This window comes from Mercenaria mercenaria, chromosome 7 (assembly GCF_021730395.1).
Source record: "Mercenaria mercenaria strain notata chromosome 7, MADL_Memer_1, whole genome shotgun sequence".
Classification (NCBI taxonomy): domain Eukaryota; kingdom Metazoa; phylum Mollusca; class Bivalvia; order Venerida; family Veneridae; genus Mercenaria; species Mercenaria mercenaria.
Window position 1 is genome coordinate 78,919,340 of NC_069367.1, and position 27,446 is coordinate 78,946,785.

Sequence of the window (27,446 nt, forward strand, 5' to 3'; positions counted from 1 at the left end):
AGATCTTCGTCTGACCATGTCTTTTAATCACTGTGGATTCAGATGCAGTAATACTTTTGTCTGTTTAACAGTGTCTATTTAACGTAATTTCCTACTGCATTAAGCAATTAATGGAATACAATGTATTAAATTATTCGATATCTATCGTGAACGTTCATTTGCAACACGTGACCGTACAATATATTACCTTATTGGACGCACGTGCGTACAAAATACCTTTATTTTTTCCGTATTTGGACGGTTCAAAATGTTGTTAAACATGAAACTGTTCCGAATCCCGGGGTGAAGTAGGCGCTCTATGTACATAGTTAGAATATGCGTCTAGAAATTAGTAAAGCAGAAATACAATATTCAGTGAATCATTTTAATTTAAACTTAAATAAAATAGGTATAGAATAAAAAGGTTATTTAACATTGAACTGTACAATATGAGATATATCTGGACTCGTACCCAGCTGGGAAAACCACATTGGACTCGCCTAGCGGCTCGTCCAATATGGTTTTCTCAGCCGGGTACTTGTCCAAATATAGCTCCGCATTGTACAGAACAATGTTAACTAACTTATATTATTACATACTCATTTATAAACTCTGTTAAATTACAGTGGAACCTGAAACGTCAATATTAATAATATCTGTCATGTGTTTACGAATCGGATCGAAATATCCGTCCCGAGGGCATTGATGCCGAATTACCGCCCATGCGCAGGTGGCCGGGGACGGAAATTTCGATCATGCCTGATATTTTTTCTTGCATGTCGTATTTTACAAATAACAGGTAGAAATACTTTCTTTGTAACACTCTTTCTTATAGTAGAGAATGAACACGAAGTGCGGGAAATTAACGTCCGTAAGCAAAAGTGACGTCATGATGTTTTGCGTTACGCACAATAACAAAGTTCCACTTGAGTTTTATCGTTTGTAGCGTAACGTTATTTTCTTTCGATAAACTAACGTGTTTTGAATCGAGAAATATACTATAAGGAACGGAGAGATACTATCAAGGTACCTGCTTTTTTCGTATTTTATATATTAAACAATATATTATCAGTGCATGTATCACTAGCTGTCATTAACAGCACGAGAGTCATCTGGCAGGCGGGGATGGGGTGCCAGATCGGTTTTGCCGGCATGGTTAAAATCACCGGAAGCGCCAGTCCGGTGTGCAAGAATTTTCCATATTGACGTTCAAATTTCATGTCGGGTGTGTGACGTCATTTGATTCTTCCAATGGTCATTTATAAAAATGTTACAATATAAGTTTTTACAAAGGGAAGTTAATCTTGACAAAATAAAATCTTAGTCTACACAATAATCCTTATCAGGTAGCGATAGGTCAAAATACTCCTAAAATTGAATGTAACATACAAGTTTTACTACAGAAAAATAGTCTCGATTGTTCCCTGCGGTCAGTAATAAAAAAGTTACAAAGCTATTTCATTGTCTCATTATGGTGAATATTTATGCCAAGTTATTTCAAAACACTTCATGGATGGCAGAGTTATGGCCCGGACACAAAGTGGGACGGACGGCAGGAAGGAAGGACGGATGGATGGAAATACGGACGGACGGACGGACGGACGCAGCCTATTTCCATGTCAAGTGACCTATTAGTATAAAAACGTATCAGTGTTGTAACAAACCAAGCGTCATAATAATTTCAATAATGCCATTAAAACAGAACTGATACAGTAAAAAATCAATTCATTAAATAACTCAGCAAGAATTTTCTTGAGGAGACATTTAAAATTATGTGTTCATATTGCATATGGCAGGTAGTTCTATCTAACGGAAATCGACAACACATTTTAGCTCGATCTTCTAAGAATACCGAGAACTTTTCTTCTCATCAGGGCGTCGGCGTTTCACCTTAGTTAAAGTTTTGTTTGCAGAATCAAATCACAGTAGTCATTTCATATATTGAACTGAAACTTCACACATGGCGACCTAAAGTCTGTTCCATTCCAAAGGTTTACCCCAACTTTGGAGTCATATGACAAAACTACGACACTTACCGGCAAAGTAAACATGGTTTGATAAACTAAAAAAAAGTCACCCTCGAGAAATTTAACGATTTTTTTCTGCTTTGCCAAATATCCAAATAAATGACAAATTTATATTTTCAACGGCAGTCTCCCATTGTAATTTCTTGTCGCCATTGGAGTTTGCTCTCTAAATTTGAAGTATTGCGGGAAAATTCTCGTGAATTTTATCGGGAGCGACTCAAAACTCATTTCGTTCACAATTCCCTACAAGTGAATGCATGAGTGAAATGAAATTTTGTGTTTAAAAAACATGTTATTTAGTCTAATAGATCTAGAAAAAATGTAAATTGACTCACTTTTAACCTATCAAAGTTGTAAACACTCCAAAATTCTTCCAAGTCTTCAATAGCTCTATCCAATCCTCAATGAAATCAGTTGTAAACAAACAAGCTCTTTTACACATCGATGAAATTCAGGCATCAATCGCACCATGCCCTTGAAACGATGACTTGTTCAATTTAACATCATTTCCAAACGCATGGTTCAAAGATAACCTGTATTTTAGCATCCTTAATGAAGTATTTACAATCCGCCACATATCCAATTTCTTTCACAATGAACACAATATTCATCCTATCGAGTCCCGGTTGTGCATGCTTCTTTTTCCTTGAAAGAAACTTATGACGTATGAGATAAATGACGTAGTATTGCTGGCACTATGCAGATTTATATGAGGCGCACAAGGGAAAATTTACATAGGTGTACAATCAGCCGATAGAAGATAGATATCTTGACGTGTGTCATGCTATAATCATATTTTACTTTTTTAAATTTATAGATCTATTTAAACAATGATTAATTCTTTATCATTTCGTCAACCTATCTGTTTTATTTTTTTTTATAATGTTGCTGTTTATATGGAAGCATCTCCTTTTTTAAAAGCGAAATCGGATCGTGAACCCATTCTCTGTTTTTATTAAATTATTAGATCTATTATTATTTTTATTATGCCAGATTTACATTTGACTTAAATTACTGGTAAAAAGTCCAGAGAGCAGTCATAGAACGTAAAATATTGTTATTCATAACCGCCGATTTCAATTATAAAAAAATATTCCCGAACTATCATTTATCAACTTTTATTGTCCATCAGAGCTACGATGTCCAGAAACAGATTTAAACATTTACAAACTATTTTCAAATCATTCATGAATAATTAACGCTAATGCGAGCTGAAACTTGTTTTCTTTCCGTTTAAGGTTTTGTTTTAGTCTTACATTACTCCAGTCAGGGTTTTTTTAACAAAGGTTTGATATTTTCTTTTTGTTTCTAATCATTATTTTTATATATCCTATAGGCCCTATTCCTGTTGAATTTGCAGTCTGGAGTATGCTTTTAAATTCCACAAAGGTATGAGCGCAATCGTCGCAAGTGTTACGTAACTTCAGATTTTTTTTCTGGATTTAACGAGCACAGACTAATTATTGTCTCTGGCACAAAGTCTTGTTAATAAGGTCCACGGAGACAGATTGATAATTCTTTTCTTTTCGGTCGGTGCTCACACGTGTAACATTTGGCACGTGACGAGGCGCGCGATCGAAGAAAATATGATAGAATGATCAAAATAATAAGCAAAAAGTGTAACATAGGCGTAGGAGCAGCGGGACCTGAAGGACACCCGGTGTACAGCATGTATTTTGCGCCCCCCCCCCCCCCCCCCCCTTAACTCCCCGTCGTTTCCCGCACTTTTAATTAAAACAAGAGTTTTTTTTTCCTAGAATTAACAGAAAAAGCCCATTTGAGAGAGCATTTATATAAGTATATAATTTACAGGGGTGTAAAAAAAAATTTCACACCACTCGCCCTGCAGGACTAATAGCCAGTAATATCTACTCGCCCTTAGTGGTCAGCCACTCGCCCTAATAATTGACACTTTTAATACTGTCACTTTTATGAAAGGAGTATTATGTACAATAGTATTATTTCCCGAAAAATATTTATTTTGAAAAGTGTCTAAAAATTTGGACACAATAACCATCGTCCATCCACCCGTGTTGAAAGAGATGAAAAAAAAAAACGTTAAAGATTATCGGTAATTATTCAGTTGATAAACTAAGTAATTGACCTTGTTTTCATGATCAATTTACACCCCCTCAAAGAGCTAAAAGAAGTGTGTCAGTATCTTGACATCTGAAGTGGAGATCAAAGCGGTATTTTTGCTCGAGATTGTCATGGCATTACGTCATGTTTTTTTCGCGCCGTGTGACACATCACTGTCTGATCGTACCGCATCGGTTCTTAAAGGTAGTCAATCACATTAATTTTGAGGAACATTTTCTGACATTTTTCAGTATTTATATATTCTGTTAGAGATTTATTTAAGGAACGAAAAGACCCATTACATAAAGTTAGATACCTATTGAAAATGTATGATTTATTACTTCTTAAGAAATTTTGTAATTATCTCTCTTTAATACAAAAGTGTTTAAAACGTGGATTATTTCTTTTAATTTCAATATAATTTCTAGTTTTACATTTGCATTTGATATATATTGGAATATTACAACTATCTGAAGCAAAAGGCAAGTTTTGAAACAAAGTGTAGCTTTGGAATTGATTTATTTTAAATCTATCTGGGTTGCGCAACCAAGATAGACAAAGGGAGGTAATAATAATTTTATAAACTTGCATTTCTAATGAATTTGGCAAGATATGTTCTTGTCAATGCAAATCTTTTACAGCTCTAATACAGTAGTGCTTATATTCATAACATTCCTTAGGCAATGTATGTTGGTTGGGCAACCAGGATAGGAAAATCATAGTTTAAAAATTCTTCCAGTGAAAATCTGATGTGTATTAAGAACTTGATAAACACAAATAAGTGTAAATTATCAGTTGGTAAAGTTTTTAAAAAATCTGAAAGTTGACCAAAATCTGATTAACCACCTTTAAAATTGCTGAGAAATAGAAATCAATAAAAAGTTTCTTCTTTAATTTGTTATCAAAAGCGAATGTGCTATATCCCGTATAAAAGGTAAATGTCTCAAACGATAGTTACTATAGCGGATATCCTACCTCTGTGACCTATTTGCCCTCAAGGAATTTACATTATTGTTTGACAAAAAAAACTTTTAAATTGTTGGTAAAAAAATACATGTACAAAGATTCATTTAAAACTTAATAAAAACCGCAATGACATCACATTGCTTTATTTTAAAATCGCATTTCTATTTACGTTCACGAGGTCACATAACCTATTCTGCCGCACTAACAGAAATCTGTTTGCCAAAAATCGTTTTACTCTATGTATTGTAATTGCTGCCGCTTTTTCATTATTTAAGATTTTTTTATTCTGTTTTTTGTTCTTTCTGGTCAAAAGTCTGAATTTTATGCCAAGAGTATTCATCATTTATTTACTTTTCGAAAGAAATAAGTAACTAAGATCGCGCTGTTTGAATTTTTACAAATGATTGTATGAAAATTCGACCGTTTTTATAGAATTTTGCCTACATTTCTGTCGATATCTTATTAAAATCATTATAGAATTCAAATAGTATTATTTCTCAGGAGGTGTTGAAAACTTGAAGCGAAAATGTTAAAAAATGAATGCACTACGCACGGTTTTTGTGTACGTGTCGATGTAAATTAGATATTTAATACGACAGGTCGCACGTGCTTGTGGAATGGAAAATTACCGGCATGACGTTTTGATATCTTTACGATTCGCGGGTAAATTCCAGTCAATCCAGGTAGCGACTGAACCATCTCAAAGTTTGTTGAGGTTTTGGAGTTGTAACTTCTGAATTTTGGTAAAGTAAGGACGTAAAAAACCACTCGCCCGACCGGTCGAGTATACAGCGAGGTCCACTCGTCCTACTTAACTCGCCAATGCGAGCGGGCGAGTGGAATTTTACACCCTGTCAGTAAAACGTTAAATTGTTACCTTTGAAAAAGAGGCCATTGTCCGTTCTACATTTTTTATCCACAGTGGTGACTAAAGGAGTTTACATGCAACATAAATATGGAGTCTTAAAGAAAAAAATTTGTTTACGTTATTACTTTTCTGTATGTTTTCCGTCACTGGTCCAATATAAAAAATTGGCCTTTCAGTGGAACATTTACATAAACTGATGTTTCTTTATAAATTAGATCTGGGTCCTAAATATAACTAAAAAATACAGAAATGTTAACAAAATTATTTAGGAAAACCCAATATTTCTATTTCTAAACGGTCAAGATAGTTTTTATAACTATGAACGTATTTCAACGCAAATATTTCGAGTAGTAGACATCTAACCATTTTATGTTTAAAACATTTTTTCCTTGTCCTGTCCGTTCAGATTAATGTGACGTGATTGAAAGGGAATATCCTGACGGACTGCGAAGTTTAGTTTCCACTTTTATTAATTAAATCCATAAAAATACTTACGTATTTTGTGTTTGTTTCTTTCTATTTTCTTATTTATTTATTTATTTATTCATGTTGAGGTGGCCTGACATGAATTCCCCAAGAATTAGCATAATACGATAACAAACACAGTATTTTCAAATATTAACTCGGGCGTTTTAATTTTGAGTTGACCCCTAGTTTATTGCGCTACGGACGCCACCATATTGGAAAGTCGACGTAACGTCATATAGCATTACGGCCTATGGGGAAAAAAGAAAAATCCAAGATTATATCTTTAAAATACACTTTATTGAAAAAATGAAAAAAAGGTCTAGAGATATTGATGTATGGTATATAAATATGTTTTTTGGACGATTTTATCGATACTGATAATTCAGAAACGAGGTAAACGTAATAGGTGGAACAGACTTTAGTCATCAAATCTACTGAAATAAACAAATTATGTCCCTTTTTTCAGCTCGACGTGACCGAAGTAACTAGAGCTAATGCGATATCCCCGGCGGCATAGACTTGTATTCGAGCAAGTTTAAAACTGATTCAATGGCTTGTATATTGTCTTCTCAATAAGTGTTTTCCCATAAATCACAGTTTCCTTCTATTCAGATGAATCTCATAAATATTCACAAGTAATATTTGAGTATCTGAGTGTTCTGTTTCACATACAAAATATGTTGTTGTTTTTTCAGGAAGCGCTTCAGCACAATGCGCTGCAATTTGCCTACCTAAACCAAACATTGTAATAACAGCTTAACTTGTAAAAATCTAGAAACTGAATAATAATGCCGTTGGTGACGTGTTAGAATCTAAATAATATATCTCATTTAGTGATTTGCTCTTGGATAAATTCATGGTTTGTCTTTTAGATGCGTATTATTACATCACTCGGGCTGCGCCTTCGTAATATAATTCCTTCGCATCTGATGAAAACCAGTTTCGGGGACTATAGGATTGCTCTTCCATCCGTCCGTGCGTCCGTTATCAAGTTCGTTTCCGGTCCATGACTTTTCATTCATCAAGGGATTTCAATATTATATAATACAAATGTTCCCAATGATGAGATGACGTGTCATACATTAAAACTTGGACCCCTAGCTCAACGGCCAAGGTCACACTTGGAGGTCAAAGGTCGTAATGTTAAAAAAATAGTTGCCTTCAGGAAGGGGTCTCTGTAACGTATGGCAATACTTTGTTCACTTGTTAATATGAGCATGTGGTAGGTAGTAAAAGGCAGTTTTATCCTATGAAGATAATTATCTGGATAACATGAACCTTTTCCACTTGCAATATAGTAACTGGATAAACAGTCTACATAAATAAGTGAATATGTGTCGACCAAATCAAATGCGCCATTCAGTGGCGGTGGTACTCCAAATTATAAAACTGTTCTAGTTTTGTGCGTTATATCTCGTACGAAATTCTTTACAGCGACAAGAAGGGATGGAATTTAGAATTTTCAAATAACTTCATAGTAAAAGGCAGAGATGAACTCGAATTTTATTGTTGCTACTAAATCAAACACATTTCGTCACCTCAACGCAACAAAGTCGTATCTTCTTATAAATTTATAATAAGATACGACTTTGTTGCGTTGAGGTGACGATTTATAAGAAAGTTATCAATCCAATTCTGACAGATTGACAAAGGGCATATTCATAGGGTTTATATATTGCGAACGACAAGAAGAAGATAGGGTTTATATGCATTTGTTTTCTTTCATATATACCTTTGATATAGTTGGAAGTTTGTTTTAAAGCGACTTTGTATAAAAAACCTTATGTTTTTTTTTTCAAACCTGCGCTTAAGACGACATTTCATCATATAAATAAGCCTTAGATACAAGTAAGGGCCATCCCAAGCGCAGTTTTTATACAAAAGTTTTATCATACTTTAAAAATGAACTCTGCAAACACACCATAAAAAGAAATAATTTATTTGTGTCAGGTATAAAACATAAACCACAATAGTGCAGTCAGTTTGTATTGTGAAGTATGATGAATGTCAATAAGTTAAGTGCATTCAATGATTAATTACAAACACATAAATATGACAAGCTGCATGCAGGCATGCTTCAATGTGATGAATAATGCAAAAAAGTGAACTTAAATTCAACTTCTATACAAACGCAAATTTTGAATGGGTTTCTGTGGTAGGTAATGCTTAAGAAACAACAACACATTTGTTCTTGCTTGTACCTTAAATAGCAAGACCAACAGAGAATATGACCATAAGAAAATTTGTTAGACATGGTTCAATTTTAAAATATTACCATATAACACCTACAATATTTGTCTTGCATTTAGGCAGTTCTGCACGTTTGAATATTTTTTCTACAATGTAGAATTCGATTAAACTAAGAACATTCAAAACTTCAGTATATGTTTTCATAATGAGAATCTATGGGAAAAATAACAAATAGGATGACATTTTCACAACTAGACATTTTTCTTTCATGTAGATTTTTATGAAACTTTACAGAGTCGTAAATAAACTTATGGTTTATGATCAGGTGAAGTAAAATGTATAGGTCGGTGTGCTTGTTTTTGAGATATATTTCCATAATTTAAGAAAATTACACATTTCGAGCTGACTTTAAGACATTTTTGGGAGTTATTTAACATGTCAAGTTTTCATTAACACATCATATCTTTAGAGAGATAGCAATGTTGCCGTTTTGATAAATTTACTTATGGGTTGCCATTAATTCATACAATTGATTTCCGTTTCCGTATTCCGGCCTAGACTTTATTGTTTGTTAATTGGATAAATGACGTCACTTCCGGTGTTTCAAAGGTGTAGAAGTACCTTATTGCTTTTGAAAGCAGTAAGTTCAGTTAACAAATGCCATTAAAACAGAAGGGTACAAATTTCCTTTCGTCAGACCCAGGACTCTTTTTTTCAAATGGCGATTCATTTCCTGTCTGGTGCAGGTCAAAGAGAACAAAACATATACGGAAAGAAGCGTCCGTGTGAAACAACAAACAAAACAACGATGTATGTACAACACTAACATTTAAATTGTTGTACCTTCTTTTCTTAAACCCCACAATCTAGCTGATTAATAGTTATAAAATATTCAGTCATTCGAAAACTTTTGTAAAAAGTCTTATTCGTTAACGGCGCCAATATGATATATGATCATTGCTGCAAATATACTATAACTATACTGAAGATGCTTTCCATATACACATAAAATTCTGTTCCAACTACGGTCTGTTTGAAAGCTTGAAAGCAAAATTTTAGATTGATCTTTCTGTTTGGCTGCTAAACTGAAGTGTATGATGTATTACGCTAGTCTTACGCAAACAAAAAACACATGTGCGGATGAATAACGAATTATGACGTATATTTTAGGTGGTTGACATGAATAACATTTCTTTATATTATGGTAATTTGGGAGTGCATGAAGCGGTTAATTATGATAAATGATAAGATTTTTAAAAGATAATGTCTTCGGTAAAGTTATGTATAGCTATTCGTTTGAATTGTAAATTCGTTCCTTTCTTAGTGCAAACCAGGTTAAGTCCATTTGTATCGAACTCTGATCACTAACTTTTTTGGGAGGCTTTACGTCACACAAACACAATTTTATGTCATATTGCGTGTTTCCAGCTTTTTTATGGTGGAAGAAGACCCCAGGTGTCCCTAGGCCGCGGACAGCAGGGCAAAACCACCAACCTTACGTAAGCCAGCTGGATTGCTTCCTCACACGAAGTATTCTACGACCAAGGCGAGGTTCGAACCCACATCGGGAAGGGGCAAGTTATTTAAAGTGAGCAACCCTAATCACACGGCCATAAAGTCAAATTTTGATCAATAATATGCCAATCATATGTCAAACTGGATAAAGTTCGTATTCCGTTTGGGCATCCATAATCATACAGCTATATAAGAACACATTTACTAGAAAACAATTTGAATAAATAATAAAAAAATGAAAACAGGTGAAAAATGTGACACATCACATGAAAACACACACACACACACACACACACACACAGAGCTAATAAACGTTTGATGGCCGAAAACTTTGGTAAACACGTCATTATAATGGGTCATATCAATAAACAGTGTACATAGTTATGAAAGTGTTCACGAACAAAAAAAATATGACGTTAGAAGAAAGGATAACAAGATAAAGATGGTAAACCGAAAGTAATGGCGTTACGTCATCTCTCCGGATAACGTAGAATAAAGCTTGCGCTTGGTTTACGGAAACGAAAATCAATTAATGACAATCATTAAAACGGCTACGTTACTATCTTTCTAAAGGTAATATATGATGTTGAAAATGTTGACATGTTGAATAATTCTAACTAATGTTCTTTATGGGGAGTCTATGGGAAAACCACATTCGCGAATATATTTATCAACAATGCAGATTTTATTGAAACTTCCTACAGTTGTACAAACCATACGGACTTTGATACGGTGAAATGAAATGTACAGTGTGCTTGTTTTCGGGATATTTACCCATGTTTAAAGAGACTCGCACATTTCAAGATGATTGTAAGACGAAACATTATTTTAAAGGTCAAGCCCGTGACCCTATCTTTCTTTGACGAATTTTCTAAGAATATTCTGAAGTTTTGAAAAATAAGTTTAATTTACTCTGTAGAAAAAAATCTGAATGTGGAGAAATACTTTAAGTCTGAGAAGATCAGAGATTATACTAGATTTAATGATATTACAGCAAGGAATAACGAATGAAAACGTTATCTTAAAGCCTAAATTCAAGTCTAACACAACGTTTCATCTTACTTAAATGAATAAGAATCTGATTCTGAAAATGATTTTTAACGATATGATATCAGATCTTATGAAATAGTAACGAACGATGATATCAATGTCATAAAATCGCTGGGATGGAAAATGGAATCACAGCTTATAACACGGAATATGAATGACAAATGGTCATACATTCTGAAATTACATCATGCTTTGAGACAGGTAAGACGTCTTGTAGTAGATATATAACAAAAATGAAAAATATCATGAAAAAATGACTTGAGAAATGATGTAATATATAAGCCACCAGTGCCACAACACCACAAGTTTCAGAGTGTCAGAGCAAGCGTGCTTTAATATGTCTGAGTACCCGGGGCGCAGAGTCCAAGTCTTCTTCTTTCCCGTGTACAAGGTTCAACCATCCGACGACCTCTTTGGTATTTGCCGACGAAAGGTCTGTTTCTTCCAGGTATTATCATTCTAGCCACTTTTGCCCCTTTAGGACCTGAAAAATGCATTTTGAAAGAACGTTAAAATAGCAATTTTCGATTAAAAGTACTATTATCATTTCGCGGCAGAATCTGATAACAGAATAAGTTAAAAACAAGGCCATCTAATTTCATACACGTAGACAGACAGTAAAGAAATCTTTAGGTGTTGTGTATTATCTTAAGTGCAAGCATTTCAATAAAACAAAGTATATTAATTTTAGAAACTATGGTGAGTAAAATTCCAAAACGCTATTAAGACTAATCGAAGGCAATTTGATATCCATAATTAAATGGTACAATGTAAATGCAATTAAAAAACATTTTGATATCAGTACTAGCTTGCAAAACAAAAAATTGAATTGATACTGTGGATTGCATTTAAGCACTTAAGATTATTACCACTCATATTATCTAATAATTGTCATTAAACATAATGTCTGATGTTAAAAGGAAATAATGAAAGTCTTAAGACACCTGTGCTGACGATGATACGTCCCCTTCCCGCTCTGTTTTGCTGTTTTAGTCTTTGTGTCTGCTTTCTTTGCTGCTTTTGAACCTGTCTTCTTTGATTTTGTTGTTGTTGTTGTTGTTGCTTCTTTTTCCTCTCTTCTCTCCTTTGCTTTCTTGCTAGTCTTCTTTCCTCTCTAAGTCTCCTGTATAGGCTTCTGTTCCTTGTGAACGAGTTTATAGAGGCTTGTGCCAATAAATTATTTGTCGGTGATAATGGTATCGGTTCGGCCTGTTCTTGTTGAACTGTGGATGAAAAACGGAATACAGTAAAGTCTTTCTGAGTACAAAAAAGCAAAGAGTGCTATTTTTACAGAAGTGCAAGTTGTGATCAATATGTGTGTAACTGAAGGATGCTTTGGTTATTACTATATGCAAATAATAAAAGACATTACGAAACATGCCTCTTTAGTCAGTGCACAGCAACATTATTCATGTTTCATATTAATCAAGACTACTTGACAAACTTTATTTATCAGTCCACAAAGTATTCAACTTGACGGAGATCGAATATGTCACAGCTGAATAAAATGTGATATGGAAAAGATTTTCATTTTTCATCAAACAGATGTTCATTTTTCATTTAACAATGTTGTGATATTTACCTGCAGGTCGTTTTCTTGGTCGCTTTCTATCCCGAGTGTACAATTGCATCCAATTGTTTGGCACCTGTGCGCTAGAGCCTGGACTATGATCTTGATTTTGATTCTGTCCACCTCCGACTGGATTTAATTTAACTGGTGTGGCGAAAATTGGTCCTAGTGGTATTGCATTTGAATCCACCATGGGTCTAAAGGGGATTGGATTTAAGTCTACTGCTGGTTCAAACGCCACCGCTGGTCCAAGGGGAATTGCATTTTGGTCCACCGCTGGTCCAACAGGTACTGCATTTGAGTCCACCGTTGGTTCAAAGGGTATTGCACTTGAGTCTATCGGTGGTCCAAGAGGTATTCCAATTTGGTCCACTACTGGTACCAGAGGCCTTCCATGTTGGTTCACAACCGGTCCAAGCGGGATAGCATTTGGTTCCACTACTGGTCCAAGCGGTTTTGTTTGAGGGTCCACCACTGGGCCGTTTGCTCTTGAGATGTCTGGCGTTATGTTTGTTGAATCAGGAGAAGCCATAGGGTCTAAAGAAACTGGAACAAATTGTCCTTCTTGTACGGGTATTACTTCATTTTGAATTACGTTTGTGTGTTGCCCAGCACCAGGTACAACTTCTGGTGACATTGGCGTATTGACAGCTGGCATTATACCCACTTCCGTTGATGGTACCGCTGGCTCAGCGTTGACGTTTGACACAGGCGTACCTGGAAAAACAGGATCCGTCGGATCTAAGGCATTTGGTTCAAGTTTAGCGATCCCCAAAGGTTCACCAATCCAGTTTTCGGTCGGTTGAAACGTGTTTGTTGTGCCATCATTGAGGTTAATGAATTGGTTTCCTGTTGGCATACTTGGTAAGAAACGAAATAGAGGGGAATCGTTTGTGATAGTAGGAACCTCTCCTCCAGATGTGGTTGCATCCGGCGCAAATGGATCTCCCGCAAATGGATCTCCAGCAGAAGGATCTCCCGCAAAAGGATCTCCACCAGAAGGATCTCCCGCAAAAGGATCTCCAGCGAAAGGATCCCCCGCAAAAGGATCTCCTTGAAAATTGGGATCGACCGGAGTACCAGGTTCAGGGGCAAACGGGTCTGTTCCAGAAGTCTGATCTACCGGCATACCAGAATCTAGCGGTAATGCCTCTGTTGGAACATTTGTGTCCACTTGGGTACCAAGATTTTGCGGGAAAGGCTCTCCTGGGGAAGCTGTATCTATCGGGGCACCAGGGTTTAGCGGTAAGGGATCTATCGGAAATCCTGTTTCCGCTGGCGCTAAAGGATCCAACGGAAAGCCAGGGTCTGTAGCAGTTGGTGTATCTGAAGGTAATCCAGAATCTCTCTGTTTCACATTGGACGTGAATGAATCTGATTGTAAGTTTTTGTCTTTCTGAGAATTGGTGTCTGCTTGGACGGAATTTATTCTGGAAGATGTACTTGGCGGAAACTGTTCAGCGGGAGAAACGGGATCTAGCTTGGGTCCAGTGTCTGGCGGAAATGCATCTGGCGGAAAGGCTGGGTCTGGCGGAAAATCAGAGGAATTGGGCGTTGAATCTACTTCGCTTGTATCTACTGGATTAAGCATGGCAAAGTCTCTTAAACCTGCCATTAGACCTCCTGAAATTAGAACAAAAAATGCACTTTGTGCACAGACTCTAAGTCAAATATTGTTGAAATGAAGTACTTACAGCGCTTTATTCTTTATGTACATAAACTATTGTAAACTAACTATCATTTAAAAATCCGCCCATCAGACTGGGCCACGAATTCATAAATAAGTATATATTTAGATATGTGCGTAGCAACGTATTTAAAAAAGTTTTTAATAGGGAATAATTTGAAATCTTTGTATTTCATTGAACGGCTTACATATCCCTATAAACCTCCTTGCTTAGGCATAATGTTTAGAATCATACGTAACTCCGTCTTGACAAAACTTTCGTAACCGTAACAGAAAAAAATGCTTTTCAGGTTCAGACGACACGCTAAATGGATGTGAAAAATATTTTAAAATAACACTCAAGTTGTTAGAATAGAGACTTTCGCCTGATGAATTTATCAAATCAGCAAACATTTATCATGAAATTGACCTCTGGTGTATTGTTAAATGTATGTTTGTAAAAGAAAAAAAAGTTCGATTTTTTCAGATTTAGCATCAATTCTCAAGGCACACCTGTCTCACAATGATCTGCCTAGTTTTGTTGCAAAATATTGAAAAAATCGGAAGAAATTAGCATTTATTACAGGTCCATTCTAAAAATACTTGAAATTTAGCCCTGTGCAAGCAATATCTCAAATTTTATTACATTGTTCATGTAATTTTGATTCAAGATCCATTTAATTGTTAAGATTATTGAAATTTTCAATCAGAAACATGCTAATTTCAATAACATTTAGACATTTGCAGTGCTAAAATGTGAGAAAATGCACTTTCAGATTGTCAGAGACTTCTATTCCCATAAAGAAATATATCGCTACTTTAGAAAAACAAACAGAAAAGGGGATGTTAACTTTTATATAAGTAAATTACAGTTCGTTAAATACAACCCGCTGAATTTACTCCTTTTCGCTTCTTTCAATATCGCTTTTCAAAACATTAGGTAGCAGGGTACACTTAGATTCGAAAATGTTGGGCACGGCCAGGCTTATATTACATGTAGCGAGTCGCAATATTGCACTTCCCTAATGAGCAGAATCAGGGCGGCCATTTTATAAATTGCGTGCAAGTTTTGTGCTTTTAATAAATGGCAAGATCAGGACTCTCATACAAGAAAACAGAAAGTTATCAAAACGAAAGTTTTACACAATCCATTAAAAATAGCATGCCAAAATCACCAATTTTGCACTTTTTGAACAGCCTGCAATGATCCCGCTGCAGGAACAATGCCCAATTTTATTGCATTTCTCAATTTAATAGTTCCTACTGAACTTCAGGATATAAACGGAATGGGGGCCATCCAGCTCTATTTTTCAAAAAAATAGCGAAAAAGTTTCTGAGTATCAATCAACAAGCACGGAACCCTTCCGTGATTTGAATTTCCCGCGCCAAAGTGACTCACCGATTCATACAAAGCTAGCAGCAGTTAGTTTTACAACTTGCATCAGAATTTTACATGTATCGGCTGTTTAAATTTTCCAAAGAATTAACAATCATTATCTCTCACCTTAATTTACAGACATCCAAAATAACAAAGTTCTAATCATAACAAATATTGACGGGGGCCAAATTCGAAAGTGTACCCTGCTACCTTAGATTCTTACGCCGCCATTTTTACATAGCATGCGACAGGAACATACCGATTATGACAGACGCGGAAAAGTAAAGGAAATCACGATGTTATTCAGAAAGGGCGCGAGGAAAGGGAGAAAGATTAGCACTATTTATATTTGGACTACTTGTGAGACCTGCGGAGGCTTACATTTGATTTGGCAGTAATCTGCATTAAAAGAATAAATAGTAGATGTATTTGTGCTGATGAACATCGAGTTTCAGATGTAAACTAAAGAAATTTCCTTAAAGTCGTTTAACTTTCAGTTTTTGAAAGGAACCTAAAAATACAAGTATTATAAAATATTTTACAAGATAATGCTTTTATCCGAACTTCAGAAGAAATATATTCAAACGCGGTACTTTTATATTTTTTAAATTTTGCGATGTGTATCAGGACAGGCAGAAGTTTATCATTATAATATGAAATTCATTCAAGGAGAGCGGTGGTCTAATGGTTAAGGTATCGGCCGCCTTCTCATATGACACCAATACTGCATTTTCCAGGACGCTGACAATAAACACAATCGGGCTAAAACAAATCAGTTTTAAATTCATCGAAGATCAAAACAAATAATATGTGCTGTTCACCACTAATGATTTCACTTAGTACATTTTAATTTATTTTGTTTTCAAAACAAAACAAAAAAACAAACAAAAACATTGTCTTAAACATTCTCAATATTTTTGGCAGAACATTTTTTAAAGCGTTACAGAGTATTGAATAAATAGCAATAACATAAGACAATTCCATCAACAGACTCCGTCAAACCCAGTCTGCTGTTTTTACTTTGCTGCGTCCTGTGCCTCCAGAGGATAGTCTTAAAAGTCACAACAACCATTTAAAGTGCGTGTGGCGACTATGAAAAGTCTACCCGTACCTGGATTCAGTGTTGTAATATTGTTATATCAGTCAATTTAATATTACCGGCGGCGTAGCACATTTCATTACCTCTGACGAGGAGACCGGATGAATTCCAGACTGCCTTTGACTGGGTTGGAATCTACGCTTCTAAAGGATCTTCTTCAAGATTTTATCAAATTAACCAGTAATCTGAACGACAAAAATAAGTTACTGGTAAATGTTGTATGTTAATTCATGATCATTTCTGTGCTTACCCAGGGGCGATTCCAAGTTATGAAACTGAGATAAGTGATCACCAGTGCTGTGCTTACACGTAGATAATGCGCGTTTAAAGTTTTAACATGATAAGTGGTAATGAGCTCGGTAACGAGCTCTGTAATTTTACAAGAAGAATGCTTTTCTTTTTATGACATTATTAGCATATTGTGATCACAAGTTCTGTGTTTACGCATGGATAATTTTAGTTATGACACTGAGATAAGAGAACACGAGTACTGTGCTTACCCGGTGATAATTCTGTTCAAGATGTGACAATGAGATAAGTGAACACGAGTAAGTACACTGTGCTTATCCGGGGATGACTCTGTTCAAGATGTGACAATAAGATAAGTGACCACGAGTACAGTGCTTACCCGTGGACAATTCTCTTCAAGATGTGACATTAAAATAAGTGACAACGAGTACTGTGCTTACCCGTGGATAATTCTCTTCGAGATGTGACATTATGATAGGTGACCACGAGTACTGCGCTTATCCGAGGTTAATTCTCTTTAAGATGTTACATTAAGATAAGTGACCACGAGTACTGTGCTTATCCGGGGTTAATTCTCTTTAAGAAGTGACATTAAGATAAATGACAACGTGAACTGTGTTTATCCGGGGAAAATTCTCTTCAAGAAAGTGGCCACGGGTACTGTGCTTACCCGTGGATAATTCTCTTCAAGATGTGACATTAAGATAAGTGACCACGAGTACTGTGCTTATCCGGGGTTAATTCTCTTTAAGATGTGACATTAACATAAGTGACAAGGAGTACTGTGCTTATCCGGGGTTGGTAAGATGTGACATTAAGATAAGTGACCACGTGAAATGTGCTTACCCGGGGATAAATCTCTTCAAGAAAGTGACCACGTGTACGTACTGTGCTTACATAGGGATATATATCTTCAAGATGTGACATTAGAATAAGTAACTACGAGTACTGTTCTTATCCGTGGATAAACTGACATTAAGATAAGTGACCACGAGTACTGTGCGTACCCGGGGATAATTCTCTTCAAGATGTGACATTATGATTAATGACCACGAGTACTGTGCTTATCCGGGGTTAATTTTCTTTAAGATATGACATTAAGATAAGTGACCACGAGTACTGCGCATACCCGTGGATAATACTCTTCAAGGTGTGACATTATGATAAGTGACCACGAGTACCGTGCTTATCCTGGGTTAATTCTCTTCAAGATGTGACATTAAGATAAGTGACCACGAGTACTGTGCTTACCTGGGGATAATTCCCTTCAAGAAAGTGACCACGGGTACTGTGCCTACCCAGGGATAAATCTATTCAAGATGTGACATTATGATAAGTGACCACGAGTAATGTGTTTTCCGGGGTTAATTCTCTTCAAGATGTGATATTAAGATAAGTGACCACGTGTACGGTGCTGGATAATTCTCTTCTAGAAAGTGACCACGGGTACTGTGCTTGCCCGATGATAAATCTCTTCAAGATATGACATTAAGATATGTGTTCACGAGTACTGAGCTTACCCTGGGATAATTCTGTTCAAGAACGTGACCACGGGTACTGTGCTTACCCGATGAAAAATCTCTTCAAGATGTGACATTTAGATAAGTAATCGCGAGTACTGTGCTTACACGGGGACAATTTGCGTCAAGATTTGACACTAAGATAAGTGACCACAAGTAATGTGCTTACCCGGGGATAATTCTGTTCAAAATGTGACATTAAGATAAGTGATCGCGAGTACTGTGCTTAACCGGGGATAATTCTCTTCAAAATGTGACATAGGTAAGTGAACCGAGTACTGTTGTCCTCCTAAAATGTCACTGGTAAGCATTAGTTTCAACTATAATGCAAACATAAGGTAAGATATATTTAAGAAATATATATCTCATCGGTGATTTGTCGCTGAATAAATCACTGTTTGGAGTTCAGATGCGAAGGAATTATATCACGAGGGCGTTTGCCCGAGTGATATAATGCTACGCATCTGAACGACAAACAGTGATTTATTCAAGAGCTATATTCATTGAATGATATTTGATTTCTTTCTAAGTTTCGGATTTAAAGTTTACAACTTGTACGCATGTGTATTAGATTGTTTGCTTTTCAATCGGTTCGTTTTCACAGCCGCCGTTACGCCGCTTGAGTAAAAGACGTAAGTTTGTGACATCTAGAACATGAATTGTTATTACATAAATCATTCATTGCTCCAGCCAATAAAACATTTTCAATTTAATAGAAATAGAATCGATCGTGTTAGAAATACTATTTTATTATATGATAAATTCGACTTTGAATTCGGTATAGACGTTCAAATGTAAATCCACCATAAATCCAGCATAACGCAATTTAAAGGTCCATTACTAAGGGAAAGTGAGTTGGCAATAGTTCATACAGTGCATGACTTTCAATATGAGATTGGCAGCAAAATTTACGAATTTTGGACTAAGAAATGATGTGTATTATGAATTTCATGATGACAGAATACCAGTTTTTTAATTTCTATACTCATAGAATATAATTGTAATATACTACGATTATTTCAATTAATAAATTCATTTCATAAAATGAAATTCGTTTTAGACGTCGCAATGTAAATCCACATAAAACTCCAGCATAACGCCATTTAACGGTTTTGACTGATACAGTGTAGTAACTTTAAATTTTATTAGAAGATTTTGTCTAACAAGTAAAATAAAAACACGATGTTTTACTTTGGACACACGTCTTAAATTGTACTACATATAAATAATGTTTCATTCTTATTTTTTAAACATTAAGTTAAGCTATTTTGAATGTACCATATACTTACATAAATGTATCCACAGAAATGTCCTTTCTTTTTTGAAAATTCACTTTTCTTTTAAACATGCGGAAACGAAAGACGCTCGAACGTATCACGCCTCACCTGTAAATTTGTGTTACAACGTTTTATTGACGTAAATAAACGCGTCGTATGTAATACCGTGACGAGATAATTGATCACTTTTATTACTTTAATGCAATCGTCGGAACCTTTTTGTCATATGGTTTTCCTGTATCTTGAAAAGGTTAAACATTTTTATGTTATATAATGTATGCAATGCTGTTTAAACAGCACATTTAAGCCTACCACAACACATTAAACTGTCTATACTTAGCAATTCTTTGATGTGTACGCGTATAATGACATACGAAAATAACAAATGTGATAAATGGATGAAAACAAACAAGTTTACGGAATTTAAATTAGGTACATGTACTATGATGAAGCACGCCTGTCATAGGTGACTTACCTATTTAGGTGTACAGACTCTAAATAGTAAAATAAGGCGCGTAGAAAAACATGGTAGTAGCACAATGGCGGATTCAAACAGTTCTCAGTTTGTGTTTATTTTGCTCTGTAGAGCATATTTTCTTTGCAGTTTTTGCTAAAGCTCACATTGTAGATATTTACTTGACGTTTAGGTAGAATTTTCGTAATGAAATAATGGCATGACATAATTAGTCATGAAAACTTAGGTTATAAACCACTACTACGATCTGATATCTCATTTTAGCTGATTTTTGCAATTTGCATGTTTGACTGAAAATATTGTTCTTGCATTAAACATGACCCCAACTTTTGTTTTGATTTTCATTCAGCACAATATATTTTAAAGAAAATGAAAATTACAGACATTTAAAATGGTTCCTGATGTATGTTGCAGCCATTGGAAGTTTGCCCGCTTTAGAATAAAGATTAGCTATTAGCGTGCTCATACCTTTATAGATAAACAGTTTCCGGTTAGGATTTTTGATTTCTCAGTGAAGATGTCGTTTTACTTTAATTTAATGACTATGCCAGTTTTGTTCATATTTCGTCATATTCATATCGCTTATTTCTTTATATTTGATAACTCTTTTGTACAAATTTGAATCTTAAGGAGGTAGGTTACCTTGTTTCAAGGGTAAATTCAAATTAGTTGAACCGCAGTGATTTTTTGTATTTCTTGTAATTTAATGTTTTAACTGATACAATCTCAGTTCCGTTTATCTCTGTCCCTTCAAGTACAATTTTTATCCAGGTTTGAAGTACATGACCCTCTTAAGGTATTTTATATAGAAAGAAGAAGGAAAATACGGATATTTAACACTTTTCAGTGTATTTTGGTTTCATTGTTATCCGTAGAAGTCTGCATGATTAATAGTTTTACTAGTATGCGCATTAGCTTTCTAATAAAAGCTTAAAATGTATATGTCGCGGGGCTCGTGTTTCCGTGGTAACGCATTTTTTCTCATTTTTCAACAATTATGTATGAAAACGGGTTTTTCGACGGCTTCAGTGCCATTCTGTTATTGACCAACATGGAATATTTGGGTAATATGATTAGCAAAATACCAAGAACTTTACATGGTACTATGTTTTTCTTAAAGTTTAGAGTAACTATGGCAACAGAGATGTTTAAAATAGCTTATATGTTGCTTTTTATCGTAATTTCTTATAAAATAATATTATATAAAATTATCTTTCTTGTTAATGTAGCTTTAAAATACTTATGGCAGCGTCGTCTGACATTTTTATTGAAAAATCGTTCTGCATGCTGCTGTTATTCTCATGGATATTGTTGAAATGAAAATAAAAAGCCGAAGCTGTGTTCCTTGAATAGACCAGTGTCAACGCTTTTGAATTTTACAATTAGACATATAGGTCACGGGCTTCGTTTCCATGGAAACATCAATTTAATTCAAGACACCACAATTTTATACTGAAATTTGAACAATTTTAGAGCTTAGTTTTAGTATTTGAGTAACAAATTATCAACGGAAACTGGGAAATAGGTATAACAAATCAAACTGCCCAATTTTTATTTGTAAATGACCGTAATAAGTTACCTTTCAGCCAGCTATATTCCCAATCACATCAGTTACCATCATCCATTTTCTTACATTCCGCATAACATTTCAATATAATTACATAAAAGAAGCAAAATATTGATCATTTTTCAGAGCAAAAGACTAATAAAAAGTATTTCAGCAAATAATGGCTGTTTAAAAATAGTTCAAATAAAGAAAAAGCACAGAATAACGTACTTTCAAAATAAAAGCTATTAATTTTGCGCGGTAACTGACACGTAACGTCATGACGTCAATGACGTCATTTTAAGGCAACAATGTTTTGAAGCGTTTCTGCGGCAATTCATTCATTATTTCTGCATTATTAAACCATTAAACATAAGATCGGAGGCAGGTTCAAGATTTATTTCCAGAAGAATGGATATACAAACACATTTAGTTTGTCGTAAACGTCGTTAAGCAGTCTTTGACGTAAGTAACCTACATTTGCCGTGGTGGTTGGGGTAAGGAAAATCACTATATATTGATAACATTACAAAAAATGCTGTTAGCCAATGAATTATATCTATTTCCAATTTAAACTTTTTATCTGAAGAAATTGAAGCTTCGTATAATTAAAATATGTACTGCTACCTTACAATTCATTAAAATGAAAGCGAGTATGGAAGTCGTTTTTTCCACAAGTAATGTTTGTAATGTCGTTTTTAGCTATTTTTGATTGATGAAACAGGAAACCGCCCGTTTATGTCTGGTGATGTTTATGCAGTGCGTCATTTGATTGGGTGACAAAATGTGTACAGGAAAACGTATTAACTTGGTAAGAAGTTGTTATATTGTCTATACTCGCCTCTACCAATTGCAAAAAATAGTTTTGAAATAGCTAATAAAATGTAATACTTTTCGTGCAATTTGTAACATTTTACAAATATTTTGTTTTTATCCTATTTACCTTCATCCTATTTCTTCCATTGAATGGGGTTCATTTTGAATGAACAGCGAAAGGAAAGGCGCCAAAGTTACGACATCGCTGCTTAGCGAAAAGCGGCCGCTGTTTTGACGACATCCGCGTATAGTCAGGGAGAACGTTCCGCAGATGACGTCGTAGCTATTCCATTTTGTAAAGAGAATGGCATGGGAGCTGATTTTAATATCAAATGCAACAAAATATGTGCAAATTATAGTAACATCTTGTTTGTGAAAATGATAACTTGTATATGCATCAAAATCTACAACATGTGAACTTGAAGTGATTCCAAATAAAAATTAAAGGCGCATTCTTCACAACTTGGTCCCGTTGTGACAGAAATTGTAAATCGATCACTGCTATCTGGTGTATTCCATAAGGAGTGGAAAAATGCTGTAATCAAACCTTTGTTGAAGAAGAAAGGACTCCCGCTAGAACTGCAAAACTATCGTCCGGTGTCAAATTTGACATTCCTCTCCTAAATTCTTAACTAAATCAATAAGCATATTGAAGCTAACAATCCCCTCCTAGCTTACCAAAGTGCCTATAGTAAATATCACGGGGTTTAAACAGCAATGGTCAAAATGTATAATGATCTTTTAGAAACCATAATAAAAATCAAGTAACACTCGTGGTCATGATTGATTTGAGTACAGCGTTCGATACCATCGATATTCCGGTACTGATTCAAATCCTTCAAGATGAATTTGGTATTCATAGCACTGAAATTGTCAACCCGAGGGCAGAATGTCTCGCCGAGTGGTGACATTTTGGGGTTGACAATATCAATATCACACACGCTGCCATATGATATTTATTAAATTATACCGAACAATAACAATAATAAGAAAAGTGCTTTGCGACGTAAGAAGTACCAACTTTTCAAACTTAACATCTTGGTCAATTGAATAACCATTTAAAAGTGTCATGACTTTAACGGATATTTGGTATTCCTTACTGCTGATCGAATTTCTGTATACCGAAATGTGATTCATACGAGTTTCTAAGGTGGTAGTGAAATGAATTACAGCTCATGTAACAAAGGTCATGCTTAGATTGTCCTAAAGAATTAATGTTACATTTTTACTTTTTGAGAGTATTTTAGAAGAGGATGAGGCTAGATATATAAATCTCAAGGACGAATATTCACTAGGAAAAGCTACGTTCTAAGAAGAACCGCGCTCACAAACAATAAACATATATCAGTGATTATATTGATGTGTACATGATTAACATTGCATTTAATATACATTAATAAAGTCAACTATTATAGACAAACACATATGAACAAAGTGGAGTACATATTTGGAATAGTCATTTGCCAAAACACCACTAGGGAATTAAACCAGTGAAGAGTGAAGTAAACCTTCCTCCTAATCCTTCCATTGTTTCAGAGTATAATAACAGTGTAAATAGAAGATGTGATGGCAAAGAATGTCGATACAAAATATTTCTGTAAATTTAGATATAAAATAAGCCTTACAACTATAAAGACGACCACATGCACACAGCTTATTTAAGCAGAGCAGAATAGGCTTCTAGAGCACAATAAGCCTAGTGAAAACATGATCATTACCTTTTTATTAATGTTAAGATGAAGCTTAATCAAGTTAGTATTTTTGCCTTGACCATTACATAGGAGCCAAGGAAATCGTTTCACATATTCATTTTTATAAAAAATGCTTATTCTCAGGAGTACTTAATAACGAATAACAAAATATGTATGTATATGGGGACAAATGAGCCGATATTTACAATCTGTTGCTGCAAGTCATAAAATAAAACGTACTGCTGCTTACATTTATTTTGAAAATATGCTGCTTACATTAATTTTGAAAATATTAGAATATTCTAGCCCTCTTTATGGCAATTTCATAAACTCCACAGGTCTACCAAAAATGTAGCTGCTTAGGAAAATAGGCACTAAGTCTTCACATGAACATTAGCGATTCTTTTCAGGTAATAAAATACTTACAATGATAAAATGTACGTATCAGCTGAAGTGGACACACCCCAGTGCTGGTGTCATATGAGAAGCGGTTGGAAAATCAGTGGTACATTAACCGTTGACCTCCAGGTTGAGCAGTGGAAAACTTAAATACTTGACAACCGCTCCCCTTATACTAAATTACATTTTAGATTTGGTAAAAAATAACTTTGACCTTTCTTCTGTCTATATAGCTCGATCAAGTGATCCGATTGCTGCCTGTGGTATATTCCAATGAAATGTTACAAAAGTTTCAATAAAAGAATCGAATGAATAAAGAAACTGGTATAGGTGACATTGTTCATATGGGAAAATTAGACCCATCTATTTTTCGCACGAGTGAAAATATTTTATATAGCGCAAAGAAGGAGCCCTTTACTTTATTTAAATTTATGGAAAAAGTATTATAGAATATGGATAATTTGCTGAAATTTCTTCTGTTAAACAAGGAATAAATAGTTTCTTACTTGTGATTGAAGACCATTGCAAACGACTTAGTAATCTATATTCATTTAGCTATTGTTTCATATTAACTTCAGTTTTCTAGGTGAAGAAGAAAATGGTCTTTTTTAAGCATTTTGAAGATGAGTATAGGTTTTTATTCGTTATCGGAAAAACTCGAACATGCTCGTATATTTCCGTCAATTGTTACGGAATTTAAGCTTCTTAACGGTAAAGACTGATTTCTTCTCACCCGGTAAACTGCACACATGTACGGATTTATAAATTACGGGACGCTCCATAATATGATTTTGTTTACAGCTAATAGACAATTTTACTTGAGGATCCAAATTCAAAATTTCAAAAAGAAGAATTTCGAGTTGGCTTCTAATTTGGATCTTGCTCGAAGCTCGAAGCCAGCATTGAACATCGAGTCTGTCGAAAATGGAAATCTTAAGGAACTGATTTCGAGCTCGAATTGATTTCGAGTGTGTAAGAAGAAAAAAGACTTAAAGTTTCAAAACGTTGAAATTTGAGGCGGCATATTTTGGGCAAGTTAGAAGCAGAAGATCTAAATTCAAATCTTCGAAAGCATGACGTTGAATTTCGCTTACATTGAATTTGGCACAAACTTGAAAATCGAGATTAAAATAAAAAGAAATCATCGATTTTCGTGGCAGAATTGAAATTAGAGTCAGCAGGAGTATCGAAATTTCGAAATTTAAATATTTTGAGCTAGCATGAACTTCTAGTCAATCGGCATTTAAAAAAAATGCGATCTTTAGACTGGCTCTTAATTCAATACTTGCTCGATATTCAGATTGAAAATTTAACTTTGATTTTCGAACTTGTTCGACATGCAGCGCTAGATTTTCGAAACGCAAATAAAATTAATGAAAGTACGAAATTCAGCTGTATCAAAAGTTAGTTTCACATTTAATCCCAGTATTAAATTCGATTGCTTTGAAACTTCGAGCAGGCTTGAAATATAATACCGGGACTATTCCATTTAGAAAACTTGAATTTCAATATATCCGATCTTGCACGATTTTTGACCTTTGAATTATGATCTTGAGCTGATCGCAGTTTCAGTATTATATTGAAATCCAGCTTTTCAAGATTTGAAGTAAGATTTTCGAGCTGGCTCGGCAGTAATTGCTTGCTCGATAATTGACTTTAAAAATTTAATATCAATCTTTTAGCCGGCTGTTTTTTTCAATATAAGATCGAAATTTGGCCTTTGGAATACTATGAATTTCGATCATTGAGTTGGTCCCAAACTAAAAGCCATTTTGAAATTTGATGATTTTCGACCTTCAGGGGTAGCTTGGTCCAAAATTCGACAGTTTTGAGGTTCAATTTCGATCTTAGAGCTGGCATCAAACCCTAAGCTAATTGGACACCACTCACGAAATTATAAGATAAGATATGTTTATTATAGTCTCACTCTGCATGAATACAAATATAATACAGTTACATTTACAAATAAAATATTCATGCAAACCTTTCTTAAAATAAATATGTGAGACTAGGAACAAACATTACAGAATTAAACTTTAAAAGTTTCATATTAACATCTATCACTAAAACTTTTAAAAGTATTTTATACAATTCACAGTAAAATCTCCATCTACTAAAAGAACAATATATTAATATTACACATTATATACACACACGTGCCTTTAGCCCTTGGAAACAGACAGACTGTATCCGTGTATCAGGGACAAATTCTTAAATACTTAAAACATATATATTCTTAAAAATCATCTAGGATCTTATCACAAAATAAAGGTTATCATCATCCAGTATGTATACCATGTTTAAATTCTTAGTATAATATAGAGATACTATTAGACAAATAGAATTAGTGACAAATTCTTTAAACATAACCCTGACATCCAGTGAAATGGAGTAAACTAAAGTATATAGTATCACCAGAAATACTTGAATGTAGTGAAGAGGTGAGTTATTGAGTAGAACATCATGTTAGATATCAAATGTGATACAGTATAAAATGTTTCCAAATTAACCAAGAAACTCAAATTTTCTAAGTACAAAAGGGCCGTAAATTTTAATAAAGTGCATATCAGAGTTATGGTTATTGGCCTATTAAGTCACCTAATGTTGATAGACAAATG

At 34.7% G+C, this 27,446-nt stretch overlaps 1 protein-coding gene across 1 annotated transcript in view; it reads right to left on the reverse strand.

Annotated features, from left to right (window-relative positions):
• LOC128558353 (uncharacterized) overlaps positions 1-14,409 on the reverse strand; it is a 78,861-nt gene extending 64,452 nt beyond the window's left edge. Inside the window, exons 1-3 of the mRNA XM_053547293.1 lie at positions 12,725-14,409; positions 12,087-12,365; positions 11,492-11,626 (exon numbers count right to left, since the gene is read on the reverse strand). Coding sequence (XP_053403268.1) covers positions 11,492-11,626; positions 12,087-12,365; positions 12,725-14,327 — 2,017 coding nt within the window. The 5' untranslated portion in view covers positions 14,328-14,409. The remainder of the gene's footprint in view (positions 1-11,491; positions 11,627-12,086; positions 12,366-12,724) is intronic.
• Between the last annotated feature and the right edge of the window lie 13,037 nt (positions 14,410-27,446).